Source organism: Pempheris klunzingeri, chromosome 10, assembly GCF_042242105.1.
Source record: "Pempheris klunzingeri isolate RE-2024b chromosome 10, fPemKlu1.hap1, whole genome shotgun sequence".
Taxonomy (NCBI): domain Eukaryota; kingdom Metazoa; phylum Chordata; class Actinopteri; order Acropomatiformes; family Pempheridae; genus Pempheris; species Pempheris klunzingeri.
The window spans coordinates 17,023,413-17,049,104 of record NC_092021.1 but is presented as its reverse complement, the minus strand read 5'-3'; the positions used below and the strand labels follow the sequence as shown (position 1 = coordinate 17,049,104).

Below are 25,692 nucleotides of genomic sequence, written 5' to 3'. Positions count from 1 at the left end.
GCACTCAGTGAGGGACCCTTTTGTTATAATAAGCATCCTCACATATTCCAGTGACCTCCAAGAAAATGAACCTTACTGTAGGTATCTCCTCCACCTCCACGTCTGTACCACAATCAAACAAGAAAGATTTCCTCAATTCTATTACAATTTAGACTGAAGTATTGATTTTTTTCGACAGCTCTCTAATTGGAACCAACTTGAGCACCCGGTAGGCCTGACCTTTCTTATCATGTCCTTTCATGTGCAGGTGAGAAAGGTGACCCTACTACACTGAATAGAGCATGATGCAGGGCGGTTTTCTCAGGGACGCCTGACCATGAATACTCAAATCAACAAGGGAATAGAGTACTGCCATGCAAAATACAAGGACAATGTGATATACAGTGATGGAAATGTTTCAATGAAAATCACTGTTTGTCAAATATCTAAATGATATTAAAAAAAATACATTTACTTGGGTTAATTCAGTTAACAGCGTTAACTTACAATGCTGAGTATCTGTCCATTGCTGACTGGACATCACGCCGATAGACCGTTCTGAGAACGACCATGATTGGGTCAAACTCCTTCTCCCACACCTCCGCTAGTTGAGAAAAAGGAAGAGGTATGTTTTGTAACTTATGGTACAATGTGACATTAAATTCACTTTCCTTGTTTCACCTTCTCTGTATAAATGGTGTAAGCCTGCCCCCAAGTGGTCGGCTGAGGACTAACGACATAGATCGAACACTGAAGACTTTGAGCCTCATCAAACCACAGACCTCTTTTTTTTTTTTTTTACTAATTTCTACCCACAAATTAATATTAAGTGTGTGGACATATAGTGGATTACATTTATTCCCTCTCTGTCTTTTGTGTAAGACATACATTACACAGGTTAGCACTGGCCATAGGTTTGTTTCCATTATGTGCCATATCGACACAGTATACACCCATTTTGTTTTTAGTCACAAATAAAAAATGTCGTTTTGTTCATGAATTATTTGGCATCAGTTCTAGGCTATGAAAATGCAAATAAATACTACAGTTGTTAAGAGAATCATTTTTTTATGTTTAAATTCAAATAGGAAATACAGCCCAGTGATTTGCTTAACATTACATGGCACTCTGTACCAACCTGTATTTATAACTAATCTGTAGTTTTTACCCATTTTCTCCTGATTTGGAACGCCCAGTTCCCGACATATTGCAGTGCTCGTTTCTGCCAGTGTTACTGTTGGTCAGTGGAGGGCAGCAGATCGACATATCAACCCCTCAATAGGAGGTTTATGCCTTCTCCCAGAGACAAACCCCACTGAGTAGAAGCCACAACAAACCAGAGAGCATTCATCATCTCAGATCTGAAATGTTAGTGTCTGGGTCCTGTGGCCTTAATACATAATATTAACACTTGATGGGCATCACATTGTTTTTAGTTTTAATGTACAAACTGTTTTTATTTACTTCAACATGAGTAGTTTTGCTAAAATGACCTTTTGGTCCATCACTGTAGGGATCCTTCCTGTAATGTTGTCAGACACTGAATAAAAATCTGAGCCCGTCAGTGGAAAAAAACAAGCACTTTTAGTGGACGCAGTTTGATCTAGCTCTGAAGGATTACATTACAGCCATTGTAGGTCGTTCGCCGTTTGTTCTCAGCTGCCGGCAAAGGCGATCTACTGGACCAATTTCAAAAGGTTTTTGTACCTAATAATTACTTCAAATCCAATATATGGAAGAACAGGGCCCAGGGTCTTTTAACCAGATCACTGTTTTCTTCAAAAAGTTAAAACAGTTCACTTTGTTACACTTGATGTGCTTTCAACTTCACCACAGACGTCCTACCTTTAGGTGTGTACATGCCCTGCTGCATGGAGCCTCCAGGCTCAAACACCGGTGCTTTGAAGTCAGCAACAGCAGAGAGCATCTCCTCAAAACTACAACTCCCTGGTACAATGCCACTCTTTGGGTTGGGATTCTCAGGAATCTATGAAAACACTGTTAAGGAAAAAGATAATCATGGATGACTGAATACAGTTGCTCTTTTCCGTATTGGTCAAGTATTGAAGGATACAAGGTCTAATAGCGCGCTGTGTGTACGGTCATTCATACACAACTGCGACACCATCTCAGCCCGAAGGATCTCATCATCCGTCATCCCTGTTAGTGAGAGCGAGAAGAAGAACGTAAAGACTGAAAAAGATTATAGAACTACATTAAATATCAATTGGCAGTGTTTCGCATTATTTTAGCATTTTGGCTTATACGCTGGAATGAAATGGGGTTGCCCTGCTTCACCGGGTTTGCTGAGGCTGCAAACTCAAAGAAAGTCTGGCTACATCCAACTTGCTTCGTAGTACGCTGCTCTGTTGTGGCAGAACTTTTTGGATAGAATTCAACCAGCCTCTGTTTATCTCCAGCATAAACAATATAATACATAACAAACAAACGTCATCACAAATGCCATTTTCAACCAGCAGCAGAACTTTGCTGGTGTGGTATACCTGAAAAATGCCACAGAACTTTTTTTTATCCTACTCATCTTTTCATCACTTCAGGCTGTATATAGCCAGTAATGTTACATTAAAACAGATGGATCATCAAATATTTTGATGTGTCATAATAGGAATAACACAGGTGTTAAAAGCAATGATGGCTCTATTCAATTCAAGTGTCCCACTGAGCCATGACAGGGTGAATTACTGGTTTATCAGTCAGAAACTTTGCAAAACTATTTGATGTGGAAACTGAAATGTCTAAAGTCTGACATGCAAAACATAGGAAAACTGCACTCACAAGTTAAGACACACACCAGGATATTTTCTGAACACACTGTGGCTTCAGAATGAGCGTTACAATATAATAACACCTCAGACAGCAAACACATTACGAGCTTTATGGAAGTAAAATTTAACAGAGGCACATTTTTGTTATATTGTTAGCTGTTCATTAATTTCTTTCTCCCAGTACATCCTCTGTTGTTGCGCTTACCTAAATGAATGCGAAGACTTGTCAATATGACCAGGAAGGTCAGCGCTCCTTCAAGCATCGGCCTCTCCTGCTCGGAGTCCAACACTGCATTCTGATGCTGGGACGCCATGGTCAACAGGTCAACCACTTTGAACCTGCAAAGGAGAATACAGTGTACACAGTGCTACTAACCTGCACTGAATAACAAATGTAGACACATTACAAATGGTTTGTACAGCTTCATGACAGTAAGAATCAAGCACTTTCAAGGCACCTAAACCAAAAATATCCAGACGTTCATCACATCTATATTGTTTCTATAAAAGCAACTGCAAAAAAGTATTATTCTGTGTTTAGTGGTACAGTAAACTATTTAATAAAATTAGATTAAGTTAGTATATTTACGTGTTCATTCAGTCTTTTCACATATTTAGGTTAGAATATATCTACATATTAAACATTAGATAAGTGTAGTGCTCATGGCAACTGCTGTACCATGTCAAGGTGGTGGAGACGAACCGTTTTCAAGGAGTATTTTCAAATTCAAGCATATTCCTAGCCTTGAAAACATACAGGTTAAAAAAATGAAGCATTTTCCAAACTTTCGAGACTTTGTATGAACCCTGATTATATGAATGCATGAGTAAGAGTTGGGGCTTACCTCTCAAAAACACTTGAGATAAAGTAGTCAGGATCTAGTCTTGATGCGCAAACCTGTGAAATACATGAATACAGAAAGAGAAATTCAAAATAAATAGGAACAAAAAAATAAAAATGATGATTATGTGTATGAGTGATACTGACAGCGAGCACTACAGCAATACAAACCTGGAGCAGATAGATGTCTGGGTCAATCATGGAGTTGCAGAAATGTGACTGCACGTACGTCATAGCCTGTCCCTTAATCTGCAGACCGTTCCTGACCCACATGTTGCTGTGGATCTCTGACAGGCACGCCTAACGCCATAAACAGCAGAGTTTTAGTTAACATGCAGCTACAGAGCTGGAGAAGATGTATACATGAACACAAACCACATATGTGTTTATGGGCCTCTAGTGCTATACCTGGATTTGGAGTGGGTGCACCATGATCTTCATCAGCATCTCTTGGTCAGGAAGGAGGCTGTCCAGGTCAAGGCCTTGGCACTTTACAGCCTAAAAATGTTCAAACAAGCAATTCATTTAAAATGCGACAAAAAAAACCACACACACACACACACACAGGAGCATACTACAGAGTCGAGTCTTAAGAGATGAGAGCTTTTGACATACCTTGCTGAGGAACATGGCATAGTAGCGATGCAGTGGCAGGTGAAATGTCACTTGGTTTGGAGCAGGCTACAAGAGATACAAGAGCCATGAGAAACACGGGAGGTGAGAGCTTGCTTGTATATCAGTGGTTTGACTTTTAAATTTACCTCGTCAATGAAGCCAATGGCATCAAACCAGATCTGCAGGGTCTCCAAGCAGTAGCGTACCACAGTTTTAGTATATTCTTGCGTCTCCTGTGAACATGGAATTTAACATGTTAAAAATGCATACAGGGTTACACAGTCAGTGAATGAGGGATGCTTGAGAAGCACATTCCATTAAATGTTTAAGGTCATCAGCGATGTACACAGGAGATGTGTGTGGGAGCAAAGTGTAGGGACAGGACTTACTTTGACTTTGCAGTGTGTTAAGAGACCCCACATTGGTTGTGCGCAGGCCTCAAGCTCTGCTGCAAATGCTGCATAGTATGTCTGTGATTCAAATTCCACATGTTCATTCAACTCCCGCTTATTCAGGTTCATACCTATGACAGCAGAAAATGATTTAAAAGAAGATTTAAAACAGTCATCACATGTAACATGGCCTCTTAACGTTCATATAAGCAATTCATTAAAAACATCACAAAGACTGGATCTTGTATTTTGAATATTCAGCGTAGACCTCTTTACCACTGAATACATTTATGCACATGCTAATGTGTGTAAGCATATAATAAGATACATAAAACACGATCATTTAAAGCAAGAGCAACGCTGCAGACATGCATACAATGTAATAGTGACACTGTGCCCACAACGCCAGCAGGGAGATACTCAAGCCCACTGTGCATGCATGGGTGTGTGTTATTTTTAGGGCTGTGGTAGAGCACACATGGAAAATGAGCAGCACTATCCACAATTCTAAATCAGTGACAAAGAGTCATACACACCACAACTCACTTTTTCTATGAGGCATTACTATTAGTAGAGGACAGATGAGGTCCACCTTGATCTGACTAATACTGTTGGTGTACAAAGTGTAACTGAACGCCTGCAGGAGCAATCATTTCAGTTAAGTGTTGTGTTTGACCTCATGAAGTTTATATTACTAATGGCAGGGGTATTAAATTGTGTAGTGGCATTATCAAACCACTACACTGCCATGAGTGATTTGACGGGGTACACAAGAACTAGATTAACCACAGAAACCAGTTTTCACACCTGTGGGATTCAAGATCAACTCCTGTTTCATGACCATTTGTCTGAGCTGTTAAAGCTTCTAGTCTGAATAATGAAAAAGCAGACATACAGCAGGACACCCAGAGTGTCTGTCCTCTAACAGATATTCAACTCTGAACCCCAAAATCTGAATGAGACACTTTGTTCTGCTCAAGTAAAGAAACCGCAATATTTGTGCATTTACCAATCAAACTATGTTTTACCTTGGAAAAATGACACGAAGCTCATCCATAGCATCAACAATGAATGGTCCTCCAGGAACTTTTTCGCTACACTTTGGTGTGAGAGGATGTTAATAAAATCACTAACTAATGGCCAGTAGGTGTTGTTCTTCAGCAGCGCCTCACTGCAGTTCACCACAACATGGCGACTGTTCTCTTCATCTAATAGAGAGAAAAATAAGAAAGAACGTTGTTAGGTTAATGGCAATTCGGCTCATTTTGCATTGTAATTAAAGAAACAACACATGACAAGAAACAGACAATGAGAGGAACAGAATTTTAAAAACAGGACTGCAATCAAAAATGTACAAAAACAAGCTCATTTCAGTCAGAGCCTGCACTATGAGAAAGGCCAGCGGGATGAAACATCTGTGCATGTTTTTGTGTACTAAGAATGATGAAAAGGACAAAGCAAAATTAACAGCTGTATTTTATTCATTTGAAAGCAGTCCAGATTCTCCTTGTTGTACTACTACTAATGAGAGTACAGTCTTTATGAACAACAGAATTAATGATACCACAAACATAAAAATAATCCCCTCCTGGTATGAGCTCATCCATGCCTTATGGCCCCATCTATAACACTGGATCTTTTGAGGAGGTGACAGTTTGAGTTGTAACATTGAAGCTAAACCTTTAAACCTGAATTTCATTTTGGTAAAGCAATCATTTCACCATGCACACTGCCAAATAAGTTAATAAGCCAATCAGTCTGCAATCACCTCTGAAAAACAAAGTCGGAAAATATCACGCTGTTCCCATGTGGTGATCCAAACTGGGCATCACGTCAGCCGTTTGCCTCGTTCTTTACTAATACAAAGTGTGATGAGGTGTGTTAAATCAAAATAACGGCCGACATATTCGGACAACTTACCCTGAAGCTCACTTTTAATAAGGCAACTCTCCATCATGTAGAGGAGGACAGTGACCATGATGTCCAGCAGCTGACACTCCTCTGTCACATGTCGAGCCAGCTCCTCATTGCTGAACAGCTGTACACTAATATGTACAATGCGGTTGGACATGGTATCTGACTCGTGGCTTTTCATCAGTGTTTTCATGATGAATGCATAATGCTGAACAAATGTTTTTGTAAAAGTGATCTGCCAGACAGAAAGAGAAAAGCCAATAACACAATTAAGGCTCACAGTTACAATGCTGCGGCTTTCCAATAGGCCTCCATTTGCTTTAAAATACATATGACAAGCATCATTTCAGTTACCCGAGAGTCCACAACATGACATGCAAACAAAGTATAGTATATAACAAAAGAGCAGACATGCATCTAAAACTAACAGTAAACTGTTGCTTTTTTGCAAATAAATGTTAATATGGAAGAGAAAATACCTTGTAATCTTGATCTGGCAACATGTTTAGTAAGAAGGTGACCATCTTCTGAGGAAACTCATATTTTATTGTCCAGAAGAGCAACTCCTCCAGAAAGCACTTGTGCTTCAGGGATTCAATAATACACGGGTCTGAGGGCAGAAAAGACATAATTAAATGGACAGTTCATGTGGCATATACTAGTGCATTACATTTTCTTTACATTTACCTTTGGTACTGCTGCTCAGCTTAACCCTCTTCCTCTGTCCAACAGACTGCCCGGCATCTTGGTCCTCCTAAAAGGGAAAAAAAAATGTAACAAACAAAAAAAATTCATATATATTATCAAGAAATGTTAGAATAATCAATTGAAGCGTAAACTACTTTTGGTAAAAGCAGGTGTAAAAGCTATGGTAAATTCAATGTGTGATGCTGGCACATACCTCTTTATTAGATTCAGCTGGGCTCCCTGGTGCAGCAGTTCCTATGAAACCATAGGAAAAACATTTAGCCACAAGTAGCCGTTAGCAGCATAACAGCACTGAACAAACACAATGCAGAGATGAGATGCATGAGATATCAGTTTTGCAAAAAAACCCCCAAATTACTTCAAAATCATGTATGCAAAGTTTGAGTTCTCTAAAATTGACTGTTTTACCGTTTGCCAATAAACTTGATTTGTCCATCGTTACAACCACCTGATATCACACAAGATCATGACATGGAATAGATATGTTGTAGGCAGGTAAAGAACACTGTGTGTAAAATGTGTTCACAGGACTGTGGTGCTTTGGGATAAAGTGTAAATTTGTGCTAATCATTTGATTTATTTAGCATTTAGCACAATGGGATTATGTTTCACTCCGTCCAAACAATAACGTATAATTCTGGCACCTACAGGTAGGCCTGGATGATAAATCAAGTATATTAGATCTATTCAAATATAAATCATTGTGTGATATTGCAGATGATCATATTCCAATTTTCTGTGTTGCCCCTTGTAAATGCCAAAAAAAAAAAGATTTAGGCTGGCAGTCTGAACAAAACCTTACTCTATCCACAGCTTTCATCTCCGAACAGTACTTGGGGACCTCCAGTTTTAGGCTATTTTAACTGACTTTAGCTTGACTAGTAGCTGCTAACTAGCTTTTCATAGTCTGGACCAACGCTGCTGTGAAGAGTACAAGAAGTCATCGTAGTAACGTTACATAAACAGAGACTTTTTCTTTCTTTTCTGTGACAGCAAACACAAACACACAATACTGCAACCTGAGTTTGTCATAACTCCCGCTAATAGCATGCATTTTTCTGTGGCTGCAGCTATGTGTCAGTACTTCTCTCACCCACCAGGAGAGACACACAACACACACATACACTTTAGGCCCATTACATAAAGGAACTTAATTCACTTAATTCTTCAATTTATCAGAAACATTCAAAATCTTGAGATGTGTGGTTTTCACTGGTCAGGAAGGGTATGAAAAACTGTAATCTAGAAGGTAACTTAATCTGTCAGACAAATGTAGTGCAGTAAAAGTTCAATATTTCCCTCTAAGATGCAGTGGGGTACAAGTATTAAGTTGCAGAAAATGAAAAACACTAAAGAAAAGAAAACAGTAAAGTGCACATGTTTGAGTAAATGTCCTTAGTCATATTCCACCAGTGGTGTTAACCTACCTCTCTGTTTAGTTTCTACTGCCAATGTTATAACTATACCAATATAACTATTTAACTCATATAATTATTTAGTATTTGTTTGCATCTGTAGGCTTCAAAAAGGCTTGGACCCCTCAATCCCCTGGCCTCAGCCACTATTTGAGAATGTACCTTGTGTTACCTTTGATAAAATGTGTATAATGAGATATATATGTTGTATATTGCAGCATAGCCTAAAAATATTGAGATATTATTTATGAGCCACATCCTCCATCCATACTTACAGGGCTTGGACCGTCCAAAAATACATGCAAATGATCAAGAATTTCAAAACTGCTTTAAAGCCATTTTAAGAAGCTAACAGAGGGTTAGTGTAAATATGCTTCTTATAATGTACATTGGTCAACTTACCCAGAAGGACCATTGCTCCTGCACCTCCTTCGGCACCAACAGCAACATCAGCAGTAGCACCTTGGGCTTTTTCTTCCACAGACACCAGACCTGAATTCTTCAAGGCTGACAAATACTTCTCATAGTTCTTTTTAGCATACAAGTTCTCCTCTTGGCCTGCGACAGTAAGGCAAAACAGAAGTTGCGACAATTACTGTGATGTCAAAATCTTGGGATGAAAGAAGCTTAATCACATCCAAATACGCTGTACTTGAAGTAAAGGCGCTCTGGATCAGGCATTCTGTTCCAGGATCCATGGCTTAGATGAAAAAGCAGACCAAAATGCTTTCCTTTTCCCTTGTCTTTATATTTTAACAGTGAAGGCTATACCTTTAGTATATGCATTCATTTTTCAATTTCAAGTTTTGAAAATACTCATAGGTGCTTAAATAAATCAAGCAGTATCTGGCTTTTCCTCATGAAAAGTAAATGTAATGCATTGGCAACTGACAACATTAAAGAAACATACTCACAATATTATTTGTACTTTTTTTTTTATTCCCTAAATCCAAGACAGAAACAACTACAATTCTGTCATATGGTGTGTTTGATAATTATCAACATGTGCTGGTCTGACACAAAGTCTAATGTAGATATTTACCCATGCTCAACTCCTTGAATGTTTGCTGATTGGTCAAGATCTTTGTGAGAACAGTCCTCATTGCTCCTCCCATCTTTGTGAGCTCCTCCAGGAAAGAGATCTGAGGCTCCAGCTGCTGAAGTACTTTCTGTAGATCTCTCTCAGTTGAGGTATCTGGTAAAGCAAGATAAGAGATTCAAGCCAAGTTGTATAACTCTGGTATCTGGCTTACACAGCAGATCCGGTTTTGCATTTGATATGCAACAGGAGATCCGCATCACATACAAAATGGCAAAATCAAAGTAAATGAGAGAATATGGATGACTGTGGTCATTAGTGTTTTCACCTGGCTCAGTGTATCCATCTCTCAGATACTGTATGATGCACAGGATAAAGCGAGGAAGAACCATCTCAGACATCAACAGAAGGTCTCGAGGTATTGACGGGACGTTCTCCCCCGTTCTCAACCGATGCCGTCTGCAAAACCTGCCAGAGAAATAACAAATGTTGATGTTACAGGCGACACCAGGAACTGAGTGCAAATCAGGTAAAAGTCCTATCAAACCCAAAGGATCAATTTAAATACGCTTTCATTTTGATTTTTTTTTTTTGTTTCAATAGACAATACTGAATATTAGGTTGAGGTTAGAAATGGTTGGGGTAGGTGAGCCTTCAAGGGTAAGAATGTGGGAGGCTTTTTAAAAAAAATCTTTTTTAAATCTCTGCCAATATGCACGGTGCAGGCAATATTTCATCCAAACTATGGTTGTGCATAAAGAGAAAACTACTGTCACAAATGGAGATGTGACATGATGAGCAGTCAGGTGCAGGACAGGTGCATTCACTATTGAGCAGCAATGAAATAAAACGTTAAATTAGCCAATCGAAATAGATGTCACTTCACTGCAAATCAGTATTTAAGAGTAATAAAAAAAAAGGAGTGGTGTATAAGTAGTATAGAGATGTATAGAAAACTCTGCTACAGCTGCTGATATGAGAATTATTGCCGTGGTTAATATTAGCAAAGCTAGCTAACCCTCTGAGCAGAGCTGCTTAACGGGAGTCGAGGGTTTCCTATTAATAAATGACAGGAGCATCGTAATATTCAGAGCTGTTGCTCCCTGGCAGTAATTCGTAAGCATATCTCAGACAGGATTATCTGCAAGCTGACACCGACTACGCAGATGGGGGCATTTTATTAGGCTAAGTTAGCTCACTTCCCACTAAGAGCTGTCAAAACAATACTGACTAAGCCGTTGGTTAGCCTAGCTAGCAGCTAGCTTGGACTTACCCACTCTCTCGCATGACATTACTGTCTCCACAGTCACAGGCCCCGCCAGCCTGGCTCCGGAACATGTTGAAATCATGGCCCGTGTGGTCTCCGTTATTGAAACACTCGGCGCACAGAGACATGCACGGGGATATGCCACAGGTCCGGCATCGATATGCCACGAAATTAGCCGTCCAGACCAAGCCGCACAGAGTCGCGTTGTCATAGGACCGGACCGTTTTGCAGAACTCCTCGAAACCTTCGCCTCCTGCAATTAGACATTTACACCAGTCAAGCGCCTCCGTGTCCGCTGCTGGTTTTTCGGGATTTAGCACAGCGTCGAGCAGCTCCTGAAGTTGTCGGACTCCGGAGCCATTGTCAGTCCGATTCAAGTCTGCCTTCAAGTGGGCGGCAGTGGCTTTCTTGTCCCGGCGTAGCAGCAGCGACGCCGCCATCATGCACTCTGGCTTGTTGTCCACAAATTTATTTTTGTTGTCTTGTTTCCATGTTCTCGCGTTTTCTCGCGATACGGATCGTTACGTCGACTTCGGCTGACGGATTTTCCAAATGAGATTTTACAGCAAGTGTGCAATGAAAATACTTTAAGCATTAGATTTATTTAGATTTATCAAAATAATAAATCTAAATAAATGAGCATTAGATTTTAGCACCAATGTTAGCATTAGATTTATGCATTTTGAATAAGAGACTTTATATGTTTTTGTGACAAGAATAGTATTGGGATTGATTTATATTGATTGTATTCATTTAGAAAAAAGAAACGTTATATTTCTATATTTTTATTCTCCTAAGAATAATATTGATGGTAAAAAAAAACCAAAACAACTGTTTATCTTGGACGTCTTTATTCTATATGGAAAATATTATATTCACAAGTTCAAATATACTAATGCCACACATAGAACAATTTAAAATAGAAATAAAACACGATATTGGGATGTTACTTGGAATGAGGAAAACTAAAACAATGAAAACAGTGGAAATTTGTAAAGCTTTAAATATCCATTTTGTTTGATGTCTGATATCATATGATACCCCAGTGTAAATAGTTTTGTTTTGTATTTAATACTAATACTAATAATAATAATAATGATAATACTTGTATATAGTTAAGCCCCTATATGTATTTATGCACTTAATCTATTAGAGTCTAAGATGTCTGTCTTATTTAACCTGCTCAGACACAAATGCTGTTTTGTTTTCTTGTGTTCTGGCACCTGATGGCCTCATTAGGGCCCCCCTCTCGCATAAGAATGATAAAGATAAGACATTATCTTAGTGCACCTGTGCAACACATCACTGGGGGGTCATATCATGAATGTGTATAGCCCTTAACAGATAAATTATCCGTTATTGATTATCAAACAAAATGTTACACTTTTATAAAACACTTAATTTCACATTGTAAATATCTTTCATGTCGCTTTTTATTTATTAGATATTTCAGCATATTTTTCTTTATTATTTTATCATTTTATTTATGTGTTTGTTTATTTGTATTATCAGTTGTATTGTACTGAACTAATTCATATTTAAGATACCTGTTTAACCATTTAGATACAATCATTTAATTTCATAAAACAAAAAAAACAAAAAATGCAAGGAGGAACTACGAAAACCCGTTCCGGGGTCGAAGTCGGATTGTTTTAGTTGATGCACAGGCTTGTGCGGAAGTGGTCTTCAACCCCAAAATGTGAAACTCACATCTAATTTAACAGAAGAATAGCTGCTAGTAATAACAATAGAGGTTGTCAGAGAAGGGATAGACCGGTGTGGGGCATCACAGTCACTCGTAATGAAACTAAAAGAGCTGGAAAGTTGCTTACAGCAAGTGGACACATTTGAAAAGCCAAAAATCCTCCTTGAGCAATATCCAACCAGCCCTCATATCGCAGGTGAGGCGACAACGTGTGGACATTGGGGAGTTTCTTAATAGCACACACTCTTAATTAGTTTTCTGCTTTTCCCCGCAGCATGCATGCTTTATACAATCCAGAGTACGTTTGATGACATTGATGGTAAACTAGTGGCTGATCTGGGATGTGGCTGTGGAGTCCTCAGCATCGGGGCTGCGATGCTTGATGCAGGGTGAGAACATCAGGTCTGACCATCCTCATTATAGTCTTAAATCCTTTTCCTGACTTCACTCCCTTCTCTCCCTTTTCTTCAGCTTGTGCGTCGGCTTCGACATAGACACCGACGCGCTGGACATTTTCAGGAGAAATGCAGAGGAATTTGAGATTTCTAACGTGGATCTGGTCCAGTGTGACCTCTGTTCCCTGGAGGCAGAGGCTTATGCCAAAAAGTTTGACACTGTGATAATGAATCCTCCATTTGGGACCAAACACAACCAAGGTGAGTATACAGTTTAAAGGAATGCTCCAGTGATTTAGTATTGTGCTCTTAAAAGGTTTGAGGACTTCCAAAGGCCAGTTTATAAAGAAAAAAAGTGGATCCAGCAGAGTCCAAGATATTCTGGCTTTAATCCTGTTTTATGGGTCATGATACACTCATTCCTATAATATCACCTAATAGCATCTTTATGTAGACCTCCCATGTCTCTCAAAATCTACAACTCCAGATGTAAAAGGATTTCTGTTTAAAAAGTCAATTTTCTTGAATAACTAATCAGCAGAGATTATTTTCCTCATACTTTGTGCCACATTCAGGTTATATGGGATGGATGGATTTTGACTTGTAAGAACTCATGTCATCGTACAACTTTAGACAGTTGCATGATTGCAGAATATATGTAATAAAAACTCAACCCAAGGTCCACATACATTTTCCAGAGCTTCCTACATCACATGGTCTTCCACAGTGGATAAGATTTACAGACAGGGGTTCGGGTTAAAGTATTTGCACTGAAAATGTCACAATTTAAAAAAACAAAATTTGATCCCAATGTTGGATTAATTTGATAAATCATCCCATACGATATGAAATTGGCTTGGGAAAGTTCCCTCCAAAGTTATGAGAGATTTAACAGTTTTCACAAAAAAAAATCAGTGGACTAGCCCTTTAACTAACTGCAGCCTTGTTGAGTCACATCTAATTTTACATTTCTATTCTTCATTCAAGGCATGGACATGAAGTTCCTGAGGGCCGCTCTAACAATGGCGAAGACAGCAGTGTATTCACTTCATAAAACATCAACACGAGAGGTGAGCTCAGTATCCACACCAGTCACATGTACGGCACTGATATTAAGAGTCAGAAAACACGTCTTCCAGGTCTCCGACCGTTAAAATTACATTTTAACACTTTTTGTTCAAAGCTATATTAGTAAAACAGTGATTTTATATAGCTGTAACCATGCCCTTTAAAATGAAGAGGTCAAAACATGAGGAATACTTCTGCCCCCACAACAATGAAGATCAAGTCTGAAGTCTTCATTTGTCAACTTTAACTCGAGTCTCAGGTCTACATCTCTTGTACAAAGACTGAAATGCTTGACAACGTGTAATTCCTCTTCTGATTACAGCACATACAAAAGAAAGCTAATGATTGGGGAGTGAAAATGGACGTAATAGCAGGTAAGAATAATACAGTACATCTCTGCAATTAAAATATCGGAGTGTATTTGCACCCGGGTGCAAATTGCCAAATTGATGCCATTTGGCTACTTACACCCCCTCCGATCACACAGTATAAATAATGATAAATGTGATTCTGGGCTGAGGTGCGTGTGGTGGCTGAATAGCTTAGGTACAGGACTTTCACAAAGGAAAACTGTTCAAATCCTGTGTGAGACCAATATTTTACTACACTGATTTGTTAACTCAGATTTCAGTTTTCTTTATCATTTTTCAGTCAGTTAGGTTAAGGAAAAGATCATAGTTTGGGTTAAAACAAGTCCAATATAAATATAAAAGGCAGAATACATTAAAATATTCTTTCCAACAAAATAGCCACATTAGCTTTTTACACCCAGGTGCAAATAGCACCTGCCTCAATACATCAACACTGACTGTGCTCTCTTTACAGAATTAAGATACGACTTGCCAGCATCATACAAGTTCCACAAAAAGAAATCGGTAAGACAATATCACTGTCACATCAGTCTCAGGGGATACATGTTTTCCAAGCACACATCTGAAGCTGTAACTAACACATTCAAATAGATATTAATTCGTTTTTATAAATTTTTATTTGCTATTCACATATGCAAACTTAAAAAAATAGCAAAGCAGATGTCACTCAATGTAGGAAAAAAAAAACAATGGCACACAGATCCTAGGTGTCACACAGGTCTTAACAACTAATCTTCGTGTGAAATAAGTTTCTGTCAAATAGCCAATTTACGTTGAATATGATAAAATCAAAGACATCTTAAAGAGAAACACAAGTACACAAATCATGTAAGAGGCACAATATACAGGGACTTGAAAGGCTGAAAACTGACACCAAGCTTTGCAAACTGTTCTCTAGGTTGACATCCAAGTGGATTTCCTACGATTCTCCAAAGCCTGACGCCTTCACTGGAATGGATTTAAGTTGCCTCTGCATTTTCACTGTTTATATAATAAAGGTTTTCGAAAAAAAGAGAAACAAAAAAAGTAAAATTCTGGGTTTGGCTTTTTGACTAAGATCCGTTTTCAGTTTTGGCTACCTTCGCTGCAGGACCATCAGCGTCTTCTAGTTCTCTCTTTGGGGCGGAGGGTGCTAGAGGAGGAGCACAAAGCAGATATGATCAATAGTGTTAGTTAAGAAATATCTCGCCAAACCAAATTTTGAAGCTACGAAAGATGCTGAACTTACCATCGTCCTCATCATCATCACTATCAAATTTTGTCTTTTTGCCCCTGTATTGACTTCTGCCTTGATCTCTGCCACCTCTTCCCCTTCGACCTCCTCTTCCTCTGCCACCTGATCTTCCTCTGCCACCTTTTAAAGACAGACAGGGTACATCAGTGCTAAGTGAAAAAACACAGTACATGAACCATTGGTGCTCTAAAATAGTTTGGAAATCATTTTCACCTCTGCCTTTGTTCCTGCTGTATGATTCTTGTTGGGCTTCGATTATCTTCTTCAGCTCCTCTTTCTCCTCATCGCCCTCAAGCAACTGCCACGTAACGCTGTTGTCCTTGATTTTCAATTCTCCGCCGCTCGCCTCTGTGGCCTTATCAAACGCTTCCTTTGCACTCCCATCGAAAAGCAGGGTGCCCTTGTTGAAAGCAAGCAAAGACGCACAATTTTAACTACGTCACATCTCTTTACTCTGAGAGCGAAACTTGAGCGGAGGGGTTTACTTACCTCTTTGGCCCCTCTTGTAAAGTCGACCCACTTTATCTTTCCGTGCCCAGAGAACAATGCATGAAAGTCCTCTCTTGAAACATCTTCAAGCTCTCCTGAAAACTTCAACAAGCAACCTGTCTGCTCATCCAAAAGCAGACCCTGCAACACAAACGACAAATCATCATTAGTACTGTGACCAGAGCCCATCCCAGTGAGAGAACTGAAGCTTAGAAGCACTTAAAAGGGGGCATTACCATTTCTTTCTCTTCTGCATGTTTCTGCTGTTGTTCCTTGTCCCTGAATTATAATTTTTTTCCCCAGAGGAGAGAGGTCAGTCATTTTTCACAAAACATACAGTATGTTTTAAGGAGAGGAATGTACTGTTGTACTCACTGTTTAGCTTTTGCTTTTGTCTCTGCCTTGAACTGTTTTCTCTCTTCTGCTTTCTTTGCATGGTAGTCTTCTCTGAAAGCAGAATAGCAATGACATTTTTTTACATATATATATGGTGATATTCAAAAAATTGCATGGAAATACACACCATTCGTGCCACTGTAGATAAATCTTAAACCAGGAAGCAGTGCAGCGTACCTCGATAAAACAATCATCTCGTTGTCTTTGAAGGATTTTAGGTCTGAACGTTGTAAGAACTGCTTAGATGACTCTTCTGTGTCGAAGCAGAGAAACACTGATCCCTGTAAAATCAATGTATGGAATTAAAAAAAATAAATCTCCCCAAACTCACTGCAGTGTTTGATTGCTACATAGAACAGCTGAGATACCTTGAATTGCCTTTGCAGGTTTCTCCTCATCTGAATGTTTTCTATGATGCCTTTCCCGCTCAGCCACTCCTGAATCTCATCAAGGGTAGTTTCGAGAGGAAACCCTTTCTACATGAGAAAAGATGATATTCAAATGTGGGAAAACAACATTATACCCAAGGTAAAACATTTGCAGGGAGGAAAAAAATACATCTTTAGTTTAATATAATGTGAACATACACTCACTTTTAGACACACCTAGTGAAAACTAATGCAGTCCAATACAACTGTCCTGCAGTAAATAATCCTTTCATGGTTACAATGTTCAGTGCTCAAACTGTTCCAGGGGTGCTCATTTGTCTGCAGGCTGCAGTTTGTGGTGCTGTTGATCTGTAGTGTTAAACTGACCATATACAATCCTTCTCAATGCATATAGTGAAATTATTGTATGCCTAGCTCCAGAACAAGTCTGACAAATTGATTAATTCTGGTTATTTATTAAAGGAATAATCTAAAAATAAAACAGTTAATGGATGTACAAATAGATTGAAATAATATATATTAAAAAAACAAAAGTTTAATTTCAGTGAAACTGAACTGTGAAACAAAGAGACAAAATAATCAGTAACAGCTCAATGTTGAAAATGAGTTTCAGAGAAATGAAACAAACAATATAGCAGTCATGTGTTCCAGAAAAATGAAACGATATAGTCAGTGCATAATATATGCATTATGAGGTGTGGTAATGGAATCAATATTATGGGAATGTGACAGGTTAAAGTTTTTGTTTTTTCAATTTTTTGTGCAAAGTCTTCTGTACTGTCACTGAACCTGAATGGTCTGAGGGAAGAAACTCCTCATCCTCAACAGAAACTGAACATTACGACCTCCACGAAGGCTTTGATTCATTGCAGGTCTACTGCATTAATTTTAACCAGGTGTACCTAATAAACTGGCAAAGGAATGCAAGTGACAAAATCTACAAATCTGAATTTGTGTGCAAGCAATTTATAAACTTACGATGTAGACAGATTTGTGTTTAAGAGCATCTTTGTACTCATCATTGATTTCAGGTAAGGGTTTTTCTGGAGACCTCCTGACTTTAGTCTTGTCTTCACTGATTTCCAAGAGGCCAGACTTTGATTTCTGAAGAGCTGCAACGATGACGCTGCTGTCTGTAGTTAAAGATTTCAGTCTGGGAAGAGAATACAGACATTTCAACAAATACTCTGACTTTGAAGAGGGGAAACAACTCAAGATCAGTCCTGCTGTAAATACACAAGCATGCAATCTTTAGCTCTCTGTAGTGATTGTAGAAAACTGAGACACTGCATTGCATCTAAAGTCTTCATTGTAATGAGACTGAATGGAAAGGAAAAAACATCCAATCACACAGGCAACTGAATTACGACTGCAATCCTCTATAAGGCAATTAAGCTTGATTAGAAAGCAACATAAAATACCAGAGAAAAACAGACAATTGAATAATTAAATATTGCCTAGTTGTTAACACAGGAGTCTGGCCCTACATGAAAACCTCTTAAATCCAGCAACATTTTACTTTATTTATGAGGTGTGTCAGTTTGTGTGTGTTGTTACGAAATGTAATCTGGCTGGTAACAAGTGTAGTTCAGGGACAGAGTGACAGCATGTGCTAATCTTGCCGTGCTTGTCATGAGTCATACATTGGGTCTATAAACTGATTAGTCACCACTGTCTTCATCTTCTTGCTCAGCCAAACAGTTTTCCATTCCTCCCATCATCTGATTGAAAAACTCCACCTCACAATCCAATGATGAGCACTGCTTTAACATTGATTTCTAACCCTAACCATCGAAGCTTCAGTATGCTGTATTTGCAAGTATTTCCTCATCAGCTGTTAAAACAAAGCAAATGGAGCTGCCTTTGAGGTGTTGACAGTCTTTAAGGGAAAAGCTGACGCTGCTGTGAGATGACACACATTTCAGTCAGTGTCAACCACTTTTTTCCTCAGTAATAAAAAAAAAAAAACTCTGACACTACACTAATTTAGTGTAGATAACTTTGACATGTCTGTGATTTCACACACTTTCTTGAGGTTGAAGGTGTGGCGATAACAGAGGTACCCACACAATAAGAGCAGTGCGATTGCAGGTTCAACACCGACATTACATACAGGCACTGATGCAGAGACCGCCAGATCATTTCATATCATCAGTCAGCTTTTATTTATTAATTTACTGCAGCTAATAATGACTGAGTGAAATACAACTACAATACCAGTAGTATTAGTGATGTGGTAAAGAGAAGTGTAACAGACCTGTTGAATTTAAGCATCGTCTCCAGAGTCACCCAGCCATCATCAAGCTGCAGTTGTTCTTTGAGAAACTTGTCTCTGGGAAGATTGTGATCCCCAAAGTAGTACTAGAGTTGGGAATAAGTGACATTTTAACAACTGAACTTAAGTGATTTTTAAAAACATGTAAGTGTATGTAAGTATTGAGATCAGAATTACCTCCATTTGTCGTGCCACTTTCGTTTCAAGAGGAGACATCCCATGTTGATTTTCTGCCATGATTTGTCTGTCCAGAGCAACAGTAACCCATACAATTAGGAAAATATGTCCTTGTCAATTAGATAAATAATATGTCCTTGTCAATTAGATAAACTTCACTCTGATAGATGTGACACATTCGTGTAAAATTAAACATAAACTGTTAGCATATCTAAAGAAAATAAATCAACTGCTTGCAAATTGAGCACTCATTTAAGCAAAAATGCTGTGTAATCTACAGTCCAAGCTTCTCATGTGTACGGACTTGTGTGTTTATACCGCCGCAGATTTAATATTTTGGGGGTTTGGTCCATTGGTTGTTTTCATTTATCCTCAGGTCTTGCTGCGGTTACCTGCTAGCTTGGTAGCTAACCTGCTAGCTTAGCAGCTGCACACCGGCCACGCTGTGTCGGTTCACTAAATGCTAATTCACCCAGTTTACCGAGTCCACTCACGTTAACAGCAACGTTATACGTTTAATTCACTAATTAATTAGTGATAAATTGTTCAGCCGTAAACTCAGTAAGTAATGTTAAATTAGTGATTTACACGTAACTCCATTCTTGCAAAAAGCGTGCTGCTCGAACAAACTCAAGATAATATCTGTTCTTTTGTAGACATGCAGAACATTTCCACAGTAATATAAAGAAGCCGTAAAAGCCCATTTTAAGCCACGGTACGCTTACGTTTCGTTGAGTCACCGCTAGCAGTAGTTTTAGCTGTTCAAGCCAAAAGTCCTCCTTCACTTTTCTGCTCGCACGTTGTAGGACTGCGTGCTACGGAGCTCACCGAGGTCCAAAAAGAGTCAGTCTACGCGCTAACGCTGCTAGAGCTCTCAAAGTAGTTTCAACTGAGCAAATACTTGATGACCTCTAGTGTAACTACAGAGGACTGCATATTGACTTTACTGATATTTATATTCAATGTATTTATTTATATTCCATTTTCTACAATTTATTTATATTCCATTTATATTAATTATTTTAACATAATTATTAAATTATAGTTAAATATTTAAATAATAATAAAGTTAAATTAATTAATAAGAGGGTACAGCTGTCATATATGGTAATTGTACATATTTGGACAATCAATATTTACAATTTCATTAGTTACTGATGTTTTATTATTCGTTAGGTTACTTATGTTTTGTTTTTTCTTTTAAAATTATATTGGCACATCTTTTGTCTTGTGTTGCTTGTATATCTTGTCCTAATGACTTCATTGACTTATTGTTGAAAGCTGAGACACAAGTAAGTTTGCCTTGACCTTTAAACTACCACCAACATCAACAAAGTCGAAATCCCAAACTCTCTACATAACAGCTAACAGTTCACACCCTAAAAATATATAATAACATTCAAAAGCTGTAGGAAGCCAGACATGAATTTCAATGTGACTGCTTGTTGAACTTGCTGATTAATCCAGGCACAAATCACATGATAAAGGTAGTGATTTATTAAATCAAATAACAGCCTAGTTGTACAGAGATTATTTGGAGTATCCCTGTGCATCAGTAGTCGAGGTGGATTCTGTGTACATGTAAAGTGGCTTTTAAAATACGTAAATATTGTCATCTTCTTTCTCTTGTCAGTCCTTCCTTTCTGTCTGCTAAAATCGTAACTGTGAGGCCCCTGAGTTTTACATGAAACAGTTGTTCTTTAATACATTCTCAATTTGGTAAAGGCGTAGCTCTCTAAAGGTTATCCAGTGCAAAAGATGAGCTAACTTGACATCTTGTGCCATAGTGGACCTGCCATTTGGCACAAAAATAACAGCATTTGTGATAAGGGTTTGACGCTAAACATTGAAAACACAAACACATCCGTGTGATCTGGCCGGGCTGGGAAGAGTCCCCACAATCTCCCAAGAGTCCAACTGAGGGTCGTACTTCTCAATGCTCTGCAGATAAGTCCCTTTTGAGTAGGAGTATCCCCCTGTTACATAAATACATCCATTTATCACCACAGCCCCACACTCCATCCTCCTCTCCTTCATCACCGATACTGGTCTCCATTCGTCTCTCTCCATGTCGTAGCAGTCTGCTATAGTCGTCTGTCCACCCACCAAATACAGCTTGTTGTCGAGGGGCACAGAGCACAGCCCGTACTCTGAAAACAGATCATCTTACATCAGAGTACAGTATTATATCTCATATTATATCTTTATTCCTCTCTCTTCTTGTTTTCTCGTACCTGGATGAGGACTTATGGTGAGGATACTCCACTCATTGACATCTTGCCTGTAAACTTGGATTTTGTCGTAGGTGCAGTTTCCTCTGTAGCCATAATGACCTCCAGTCACATAGATGTTATCTCCCATCACACAGGCTGTAGCATTTCCTACCCCTTCAAAAGAAACAGAGGTTCATCAGGTAGGTATCATTTGATCAATCACTCATGTCTATAAATGTTAATGACTTAAACCTGCATTGACTGATTTCTTTGAAACTATTTTAAGGGCAGCACAACAAGCTGTAACCACAACACTGACATGCAATCACTTTTTATTACACGGCTTCGTTGAATATTTCATTCTGACTGTTCGATTACGGCACTCTACAGTCTGTTATTTCTGTATAACAGACTGCTGCGGTTCTGATAGCGGAAGCATTTAAATTTTTAAATCAATGAAATCACTTTTAAGTCAATAAGACTGTTTTAAAGTCAGTATTTTGTGTCACATTGTTGATTTCTTTGGCACAAGGCCACTTAGTAAACGGGTACTGTACAGTACACGTAATGGTACAGGTAATGTACAGCGAGCAGCAGTCATAACAAAATGAACCCCTACAGGGTGATGAAGGATTTAAATCATCCTTACCGGCTCGCTGTCCAGTATACCTTACTATATATAGTTGATATGGCAAACTCATTCGCAAACACTTCCGCACACTTATTTACACATCCAGCAGATGTTCATTCACGTTTTCACTAAAACCAGCCGCCTGAGTCTGGGCTTCGGATAGCAGTGAGAGAGAAGGAAAACAGTAAAGCCGTGGGCCATCACACCAAAACAATCAGCTGAAAGATGATAAAATACTCTGTAGAGCTGAAGTGAGCAGCAGAGCGATAATTCTTTGTGGGTTCGTTGCTACAAGCAACCGTGTTCACATTCAATTAATGTTTTCACCTTTTTTTTTTGGTAGTCATGTGATCCAGCACATGACTACCAAAAAAAAGGTGAAAACATTAATTATTTTTTATTTAATTTCCCCATCTCTAATTACTTGATTCCTTCCGAGGGCTTTAGCCATAGAGAGGTTCAGGATATGGTTCAGTTGTTATGACGATTGAACTGTATCCGTGGCAACTGAGCAAACTCCATCCATCAAAACTGAGAGCTCAGAAAAAGGAAGTGGATCTTGTGTAAAGAATGTTTTTGTCAAACTAGTATCGCCAAGGTGAACCTTTGAGCTAAACACCTCTTGTGTGGTGTTTCCAGTAAACTACATGAGCACAAGTGTTAATCTATCGAGGTTCAGTGACCTTGGAAACAGCCATTGAGACAACAATCTCACCGTGGGAGCTTTCAGTTAAATCACATGAACTTCAACATAAACTGCAGATGGATGGTTAAGAATCAACTCTGAATCTTACAAAGTCCTGAAAGTGCTCAGAAAAATATGAGAAACCGAACATCTGCAATGCTTTGACAACTGGGCAAACTCCATGTGCGGATGAAGATCATCTTATGTGATCAAAAGCTCCAGAAATGCTACTAAGCTGACCCTGTAGTGATTGTTTCCTCAACATTAATTCATTCTCTCTTTCTTCCCCATCAGTTGATGTGTGCACTTTATATCATGCGTACCTTGGATCATTTTGGCCACAGGGAACCATTTCTTTTTCAGAGGGTCATAAAATTCAGTCTCTTGCTCTGGAGCTCCTCCTCTGTAGCCTCCGATGGCATAAATACAGCCATGCAAAGCCACCGAGCAGTGGTAGTATCTGGCTGTGATCATGGGGCAACCCTCCGTCCACTCATCGTAGTCGCAGTTATAAACTGAAACGTTGTTCAGAGCCTCAACAGTGTTCGTCCTGTAACCACCAGTCACATAGATGTTCGCTCCCAGCAAACTGACGCTGTAGCTCTCTCTGGTGGGATCAGGTATGTCTTTTCCTTGCACCCAGGTGTTGCTGATGGGATCCCATATGTGGACTTCACACAGAGGGTGCCAGTAGTATCCACCGATGACATACATGCTGGAAGACATTTTTCTGCTCGTGGACATGTCCTTGCCATTGGACCTTAAAGCCTGAATGATCATAGCTTTAAATTTCCCTTCACTGCTCTGCAAGCATTGCCTGTGCACCTCTAAAGTAGCCTTGAAGTAAATCTCATCCAGGTCCAGATGGATGGAGTGCAGCAAGTCTGCAGTGTGGTGCACACGATTGTCCAAGTCATGCCCTACCCATTTCACTACAGCATCAACCAGCACCTCGTCCTTCTGCACGGTGAGGTTCTGAGCGGCCAGAACTGATCTCACCCTCTCATGATCCAGCTCCAGGAACTCCTCCTGCTGAAGGAGCTCCGCGAACCTGCTCAGCATCACCCTGCGGGCCTCCCTCTCCAGGCTGGGACACAGATGCAGCTGAGCAAAAGCGTGCATCCCCAGGCAGTTATCCACATCGAGGAGGCGGACGAGAAACTCCTCGCAGGCTCGTTTCACAGAGATGAACTGCAGGAGGTCTGCAGCCTCCAGCAGGCTCTGCACGTTGCTCTCGGTGATGCACACCTGAGCAGTGTACACGTAGTTCACCAGGGCACCCAGGACGCCGCAGTCCACCCCGGTCAGCTTGATCACGCTGTTTGACCTCTCTCTCATATCAGCTGTGAACATGACTTTAAAATAGGAGCTGCGGGCGGACAGCATCGCCTTGTGGCAGTGGAACACCTGCCCGGACTCGCCACATTGCAGGGTAACGTCGGTAAACAGGCCGCTGATGTAGAAGCGCCTGAGCGCATCCAGGAGCTCAGCTGCGTGGTCACCATCACAGAAGTCGTATGTGTAGATTTCATCCTGCTTAAGCGACATGATATCTGGAAGAAATACGGTAAGTATGTCAATGCAAACGTCGATTCAAATGCCCCTTTATTCAAATTCATAAAGAGAAACTATGAGCTTACCCCTAATCCTCTTTCCATGAATGACCCGTGCTGACAGTCAGACACTCGGCAGTGTCCTCTCTGTGAAAACGCTCCTCTCTCTCCACACAAACAAACACACACACACACACACACACACACAAACCTCAATTTAGCTCGTGCAGGACGGTCGCAGGCAGCCCTATCCTATTTTGGTATTTGTGCGCAGCGGCCATCCCCCTCCTCTCCTCTCCTCTCCTCTCCTGCAGCACGCTCAAGCAGGTCCTTGACAAAAAAAAAAAAAAACCAAGCAACCACTCAGAGGATTCACCCAACACCGCTATTTTCTCCCACAGCCTAAATTTAACCTCCATCCACAGTCTCGTGATGCACTCCCGGACGGGCGCATTAGTGGAGCCGACAGACGCACCAACTGAATACAAATCTTACACAAATGAGCGTCGCCTTCGAGCACAGCGCAAGGAGCCATTGCACTGCTCACCATTCATGTTTCCCCCCTCATTCCTGTCGTTGCCATGACATTTTTAAACCCATTTCCAGTGTGGCCAAGGCTTTTCCTAATCCTCAGGATTAACAGCACAAGTGCGCAATATTCACCCCTGCACAAGGTCACACAGATATGACTACATGTACTGGTTTTACTGGGAATTTACAGGAGCACACTGGACAGTGGGAATTTAGACTGCAGTACTCAAACTAAACGCAGTGGTGGGGAAAAAAATAATCTTTTCATTCAGTTACTAAAGGACAGTTCTGTTAAATCAGATAATGAAAATTGGATTTTAGTGCTTGTGAAATGTATTTAAATGCCAACAACAGACCTCTTGAAGAACGTTTGAATGCAGTAATTTACAAATCGCAACAGCAACTGTAAAATGTTACATTAGGTCTTAGTACTTCATATGGTGGGATAGTTTTATTGTAGAGGAATATTTTAGTTGCTTGTTTTGCATTAAGAATCTGCACAGTAACTTGTACCTTATCGTTTACACTGAGATATTATACACAATTGTACAATTTACAACAAATGGAAATGTGAACAAATACAATAAAGTATTGCTGAAAAAAAATAACCGTAGAATTGAAAAT

The 25,692-nt window shown here is 39.6% G+C and overlaps 4 protein-coding genes across 5 annotated transcripts in view; 1 reads left to right on the top strand and 3 right to left on the bottom strand.

Moving 5' to 3' along the window:
* The window catches only part of ubr3 (ubiquitin protein ligase E3 component n-recognin 3), a 38,050-nt gene extending 26,646 nt beyond the window's left edge, over positions 1-11,404 (bottom strand). For both annotated transcript variants that reach the window (XM_070838013.1, XM_070838014.1), the window contains exons 1-19: positions 10,963-11,404; positions 10,018-10,157; positions 9,693-9,845; positions 9,053-9,208; positions 7,429-7,469; positions 7,215-7,281; positions 7,007-7,137; positions 6,534-6,762; positions 5,642-5,821; positions 4,611-4,744; positions 4,368-4,454; positions 4,222-4,287; positions 4,015-4,104; positions 3,778-3,906; positions 3,611-3,663; positions 2,971-3,104; positions 2,054-2,139; positions 1,825-1,966; positions 487-583 (exon numbers count right to left, since the gene is read on the bottom strand). In XM_070838013.1, the coding sequence (XP_070694114.1) occupies positions 487-583; positions 1,825-1,966; positions 2,054-2,139; positions 2,971-3,104; positions 3,611-3,663; positions 3,778-3,906; positions 4,015-4,104; positions 4,222-4,287; positions 4,368-4,454; positions 4,611-4,744; positions 5,642-5,821; positions 6,534-6,762; positions 7,007-7,137; positions 7,215-7,281; positions 7,429-7,469; positions 9,053-9,208; positions 9,693-9,845; positions 10,018-10,157; positions 10,963-11,399 (2,552 nt within the window). In that variant the 5' untranslated portion in view covers positions 11,400-11,404. The remainder of the gene's footprint in view (positions 1-486; positions 584-1,824; positions 1,967-2,053; positions 2,140-2,970; positions 3,105-3,610; positions 3,664-3,777; positions 3,907-4,014; positions 4,105-4,221; positions 4,288-4,367; positions 4,455-4,610; positions 4,745-5,641; positions 5,822-6,533; positions 6,763-7,006; positions 7,138-7,214; positions 7,282-7,428; positions 7,470-9,052; positions 9,209-9,692; positions 9,846-10,017; positions 10,158-10,962) is intronic.
* A 1,199-nt stretch (positions 11,405-12,603) lies between these two features.
* Positions 12,604-15,527, top strand: mettl5 (methyltransferase 5, N6-adenosine). The gene is made up of 7 exons (XM_070838402.1): positions 12,604-12,857; positions 12,936-13,050; positions 13,133-13,317; positions 14,044-14,126; positions 14,447-14,498; positions 14,950-14,999; positions 15,394-15,527. The coding sequence occupies exons 1-7, from the start codon at positions 12,758-12,760 to the stop codon at positions 15,433-15,435; spliced, it is 627 nt and encodes a 208-aa protein (XP_070694503.1). The 5' UTR covers positions 12,604-12,757; the 3' UTR covers positions 15,436-15,527.
* ssb (small RNA binding exonuclease protection factor La) lies at positions 15,094-20,254 on the bottom strand. The gene is made up of 12 exons (XM_070838401.1): positions 20,181-20,254; positions 19,456-19,522; positions 19,261-19,364; positions 17,982-18,156; positions 16,983-17,090; positions 16,792-16,895; positions 16,594-16,665; positions 16,455-16,497; positions 16,219-16,359; positions 15,943-16,129; positions 15,724-15,849; positions 15,094-15,627 (listed from the first exon to the last, which is right to left on the bottom strand). Exons 2-12 carry the CDS (start codon positions 19,513-19,515, stop codon positions 15,548-15,550), a joined length of 1,200 nt encoding a protein of 399 aa, XP_070694502.1. The 5' UTR covers positions 19,516-19,522; positions 20,181-20,254; the 3' UTR covers positions 15,094-15,547.
* Positions 20,255-20,937: 683 nt separating this feature from the next.
* On the bottom strand, positions 20,938-24,695 carry klhl23 (kelch-like family member 23). Its single transcript, XM_070838148.1, has 4 exons — positions 24,625-24,695; positions 23,308-24,537; positions 21,690-21,842; positions 20,938-21,605 (listed from the first exon to the last, which is right to left on the bottom strand). The coding sequence occupies exons 2-4, from the start codon at positions 24,530-24,532 to the stop codon at positions 21,295-21,297; spliced, it is 1,689 nt and encodes a 562-aa protein (XP_070694249.1). The 5' UTR covers positions 24,533-24,537; positions 24,625-24,695; the 3' UTR covers positions 20,938-21,294.
* Positions 24,696-25,692: the final 997 nt, after the last annotated feature.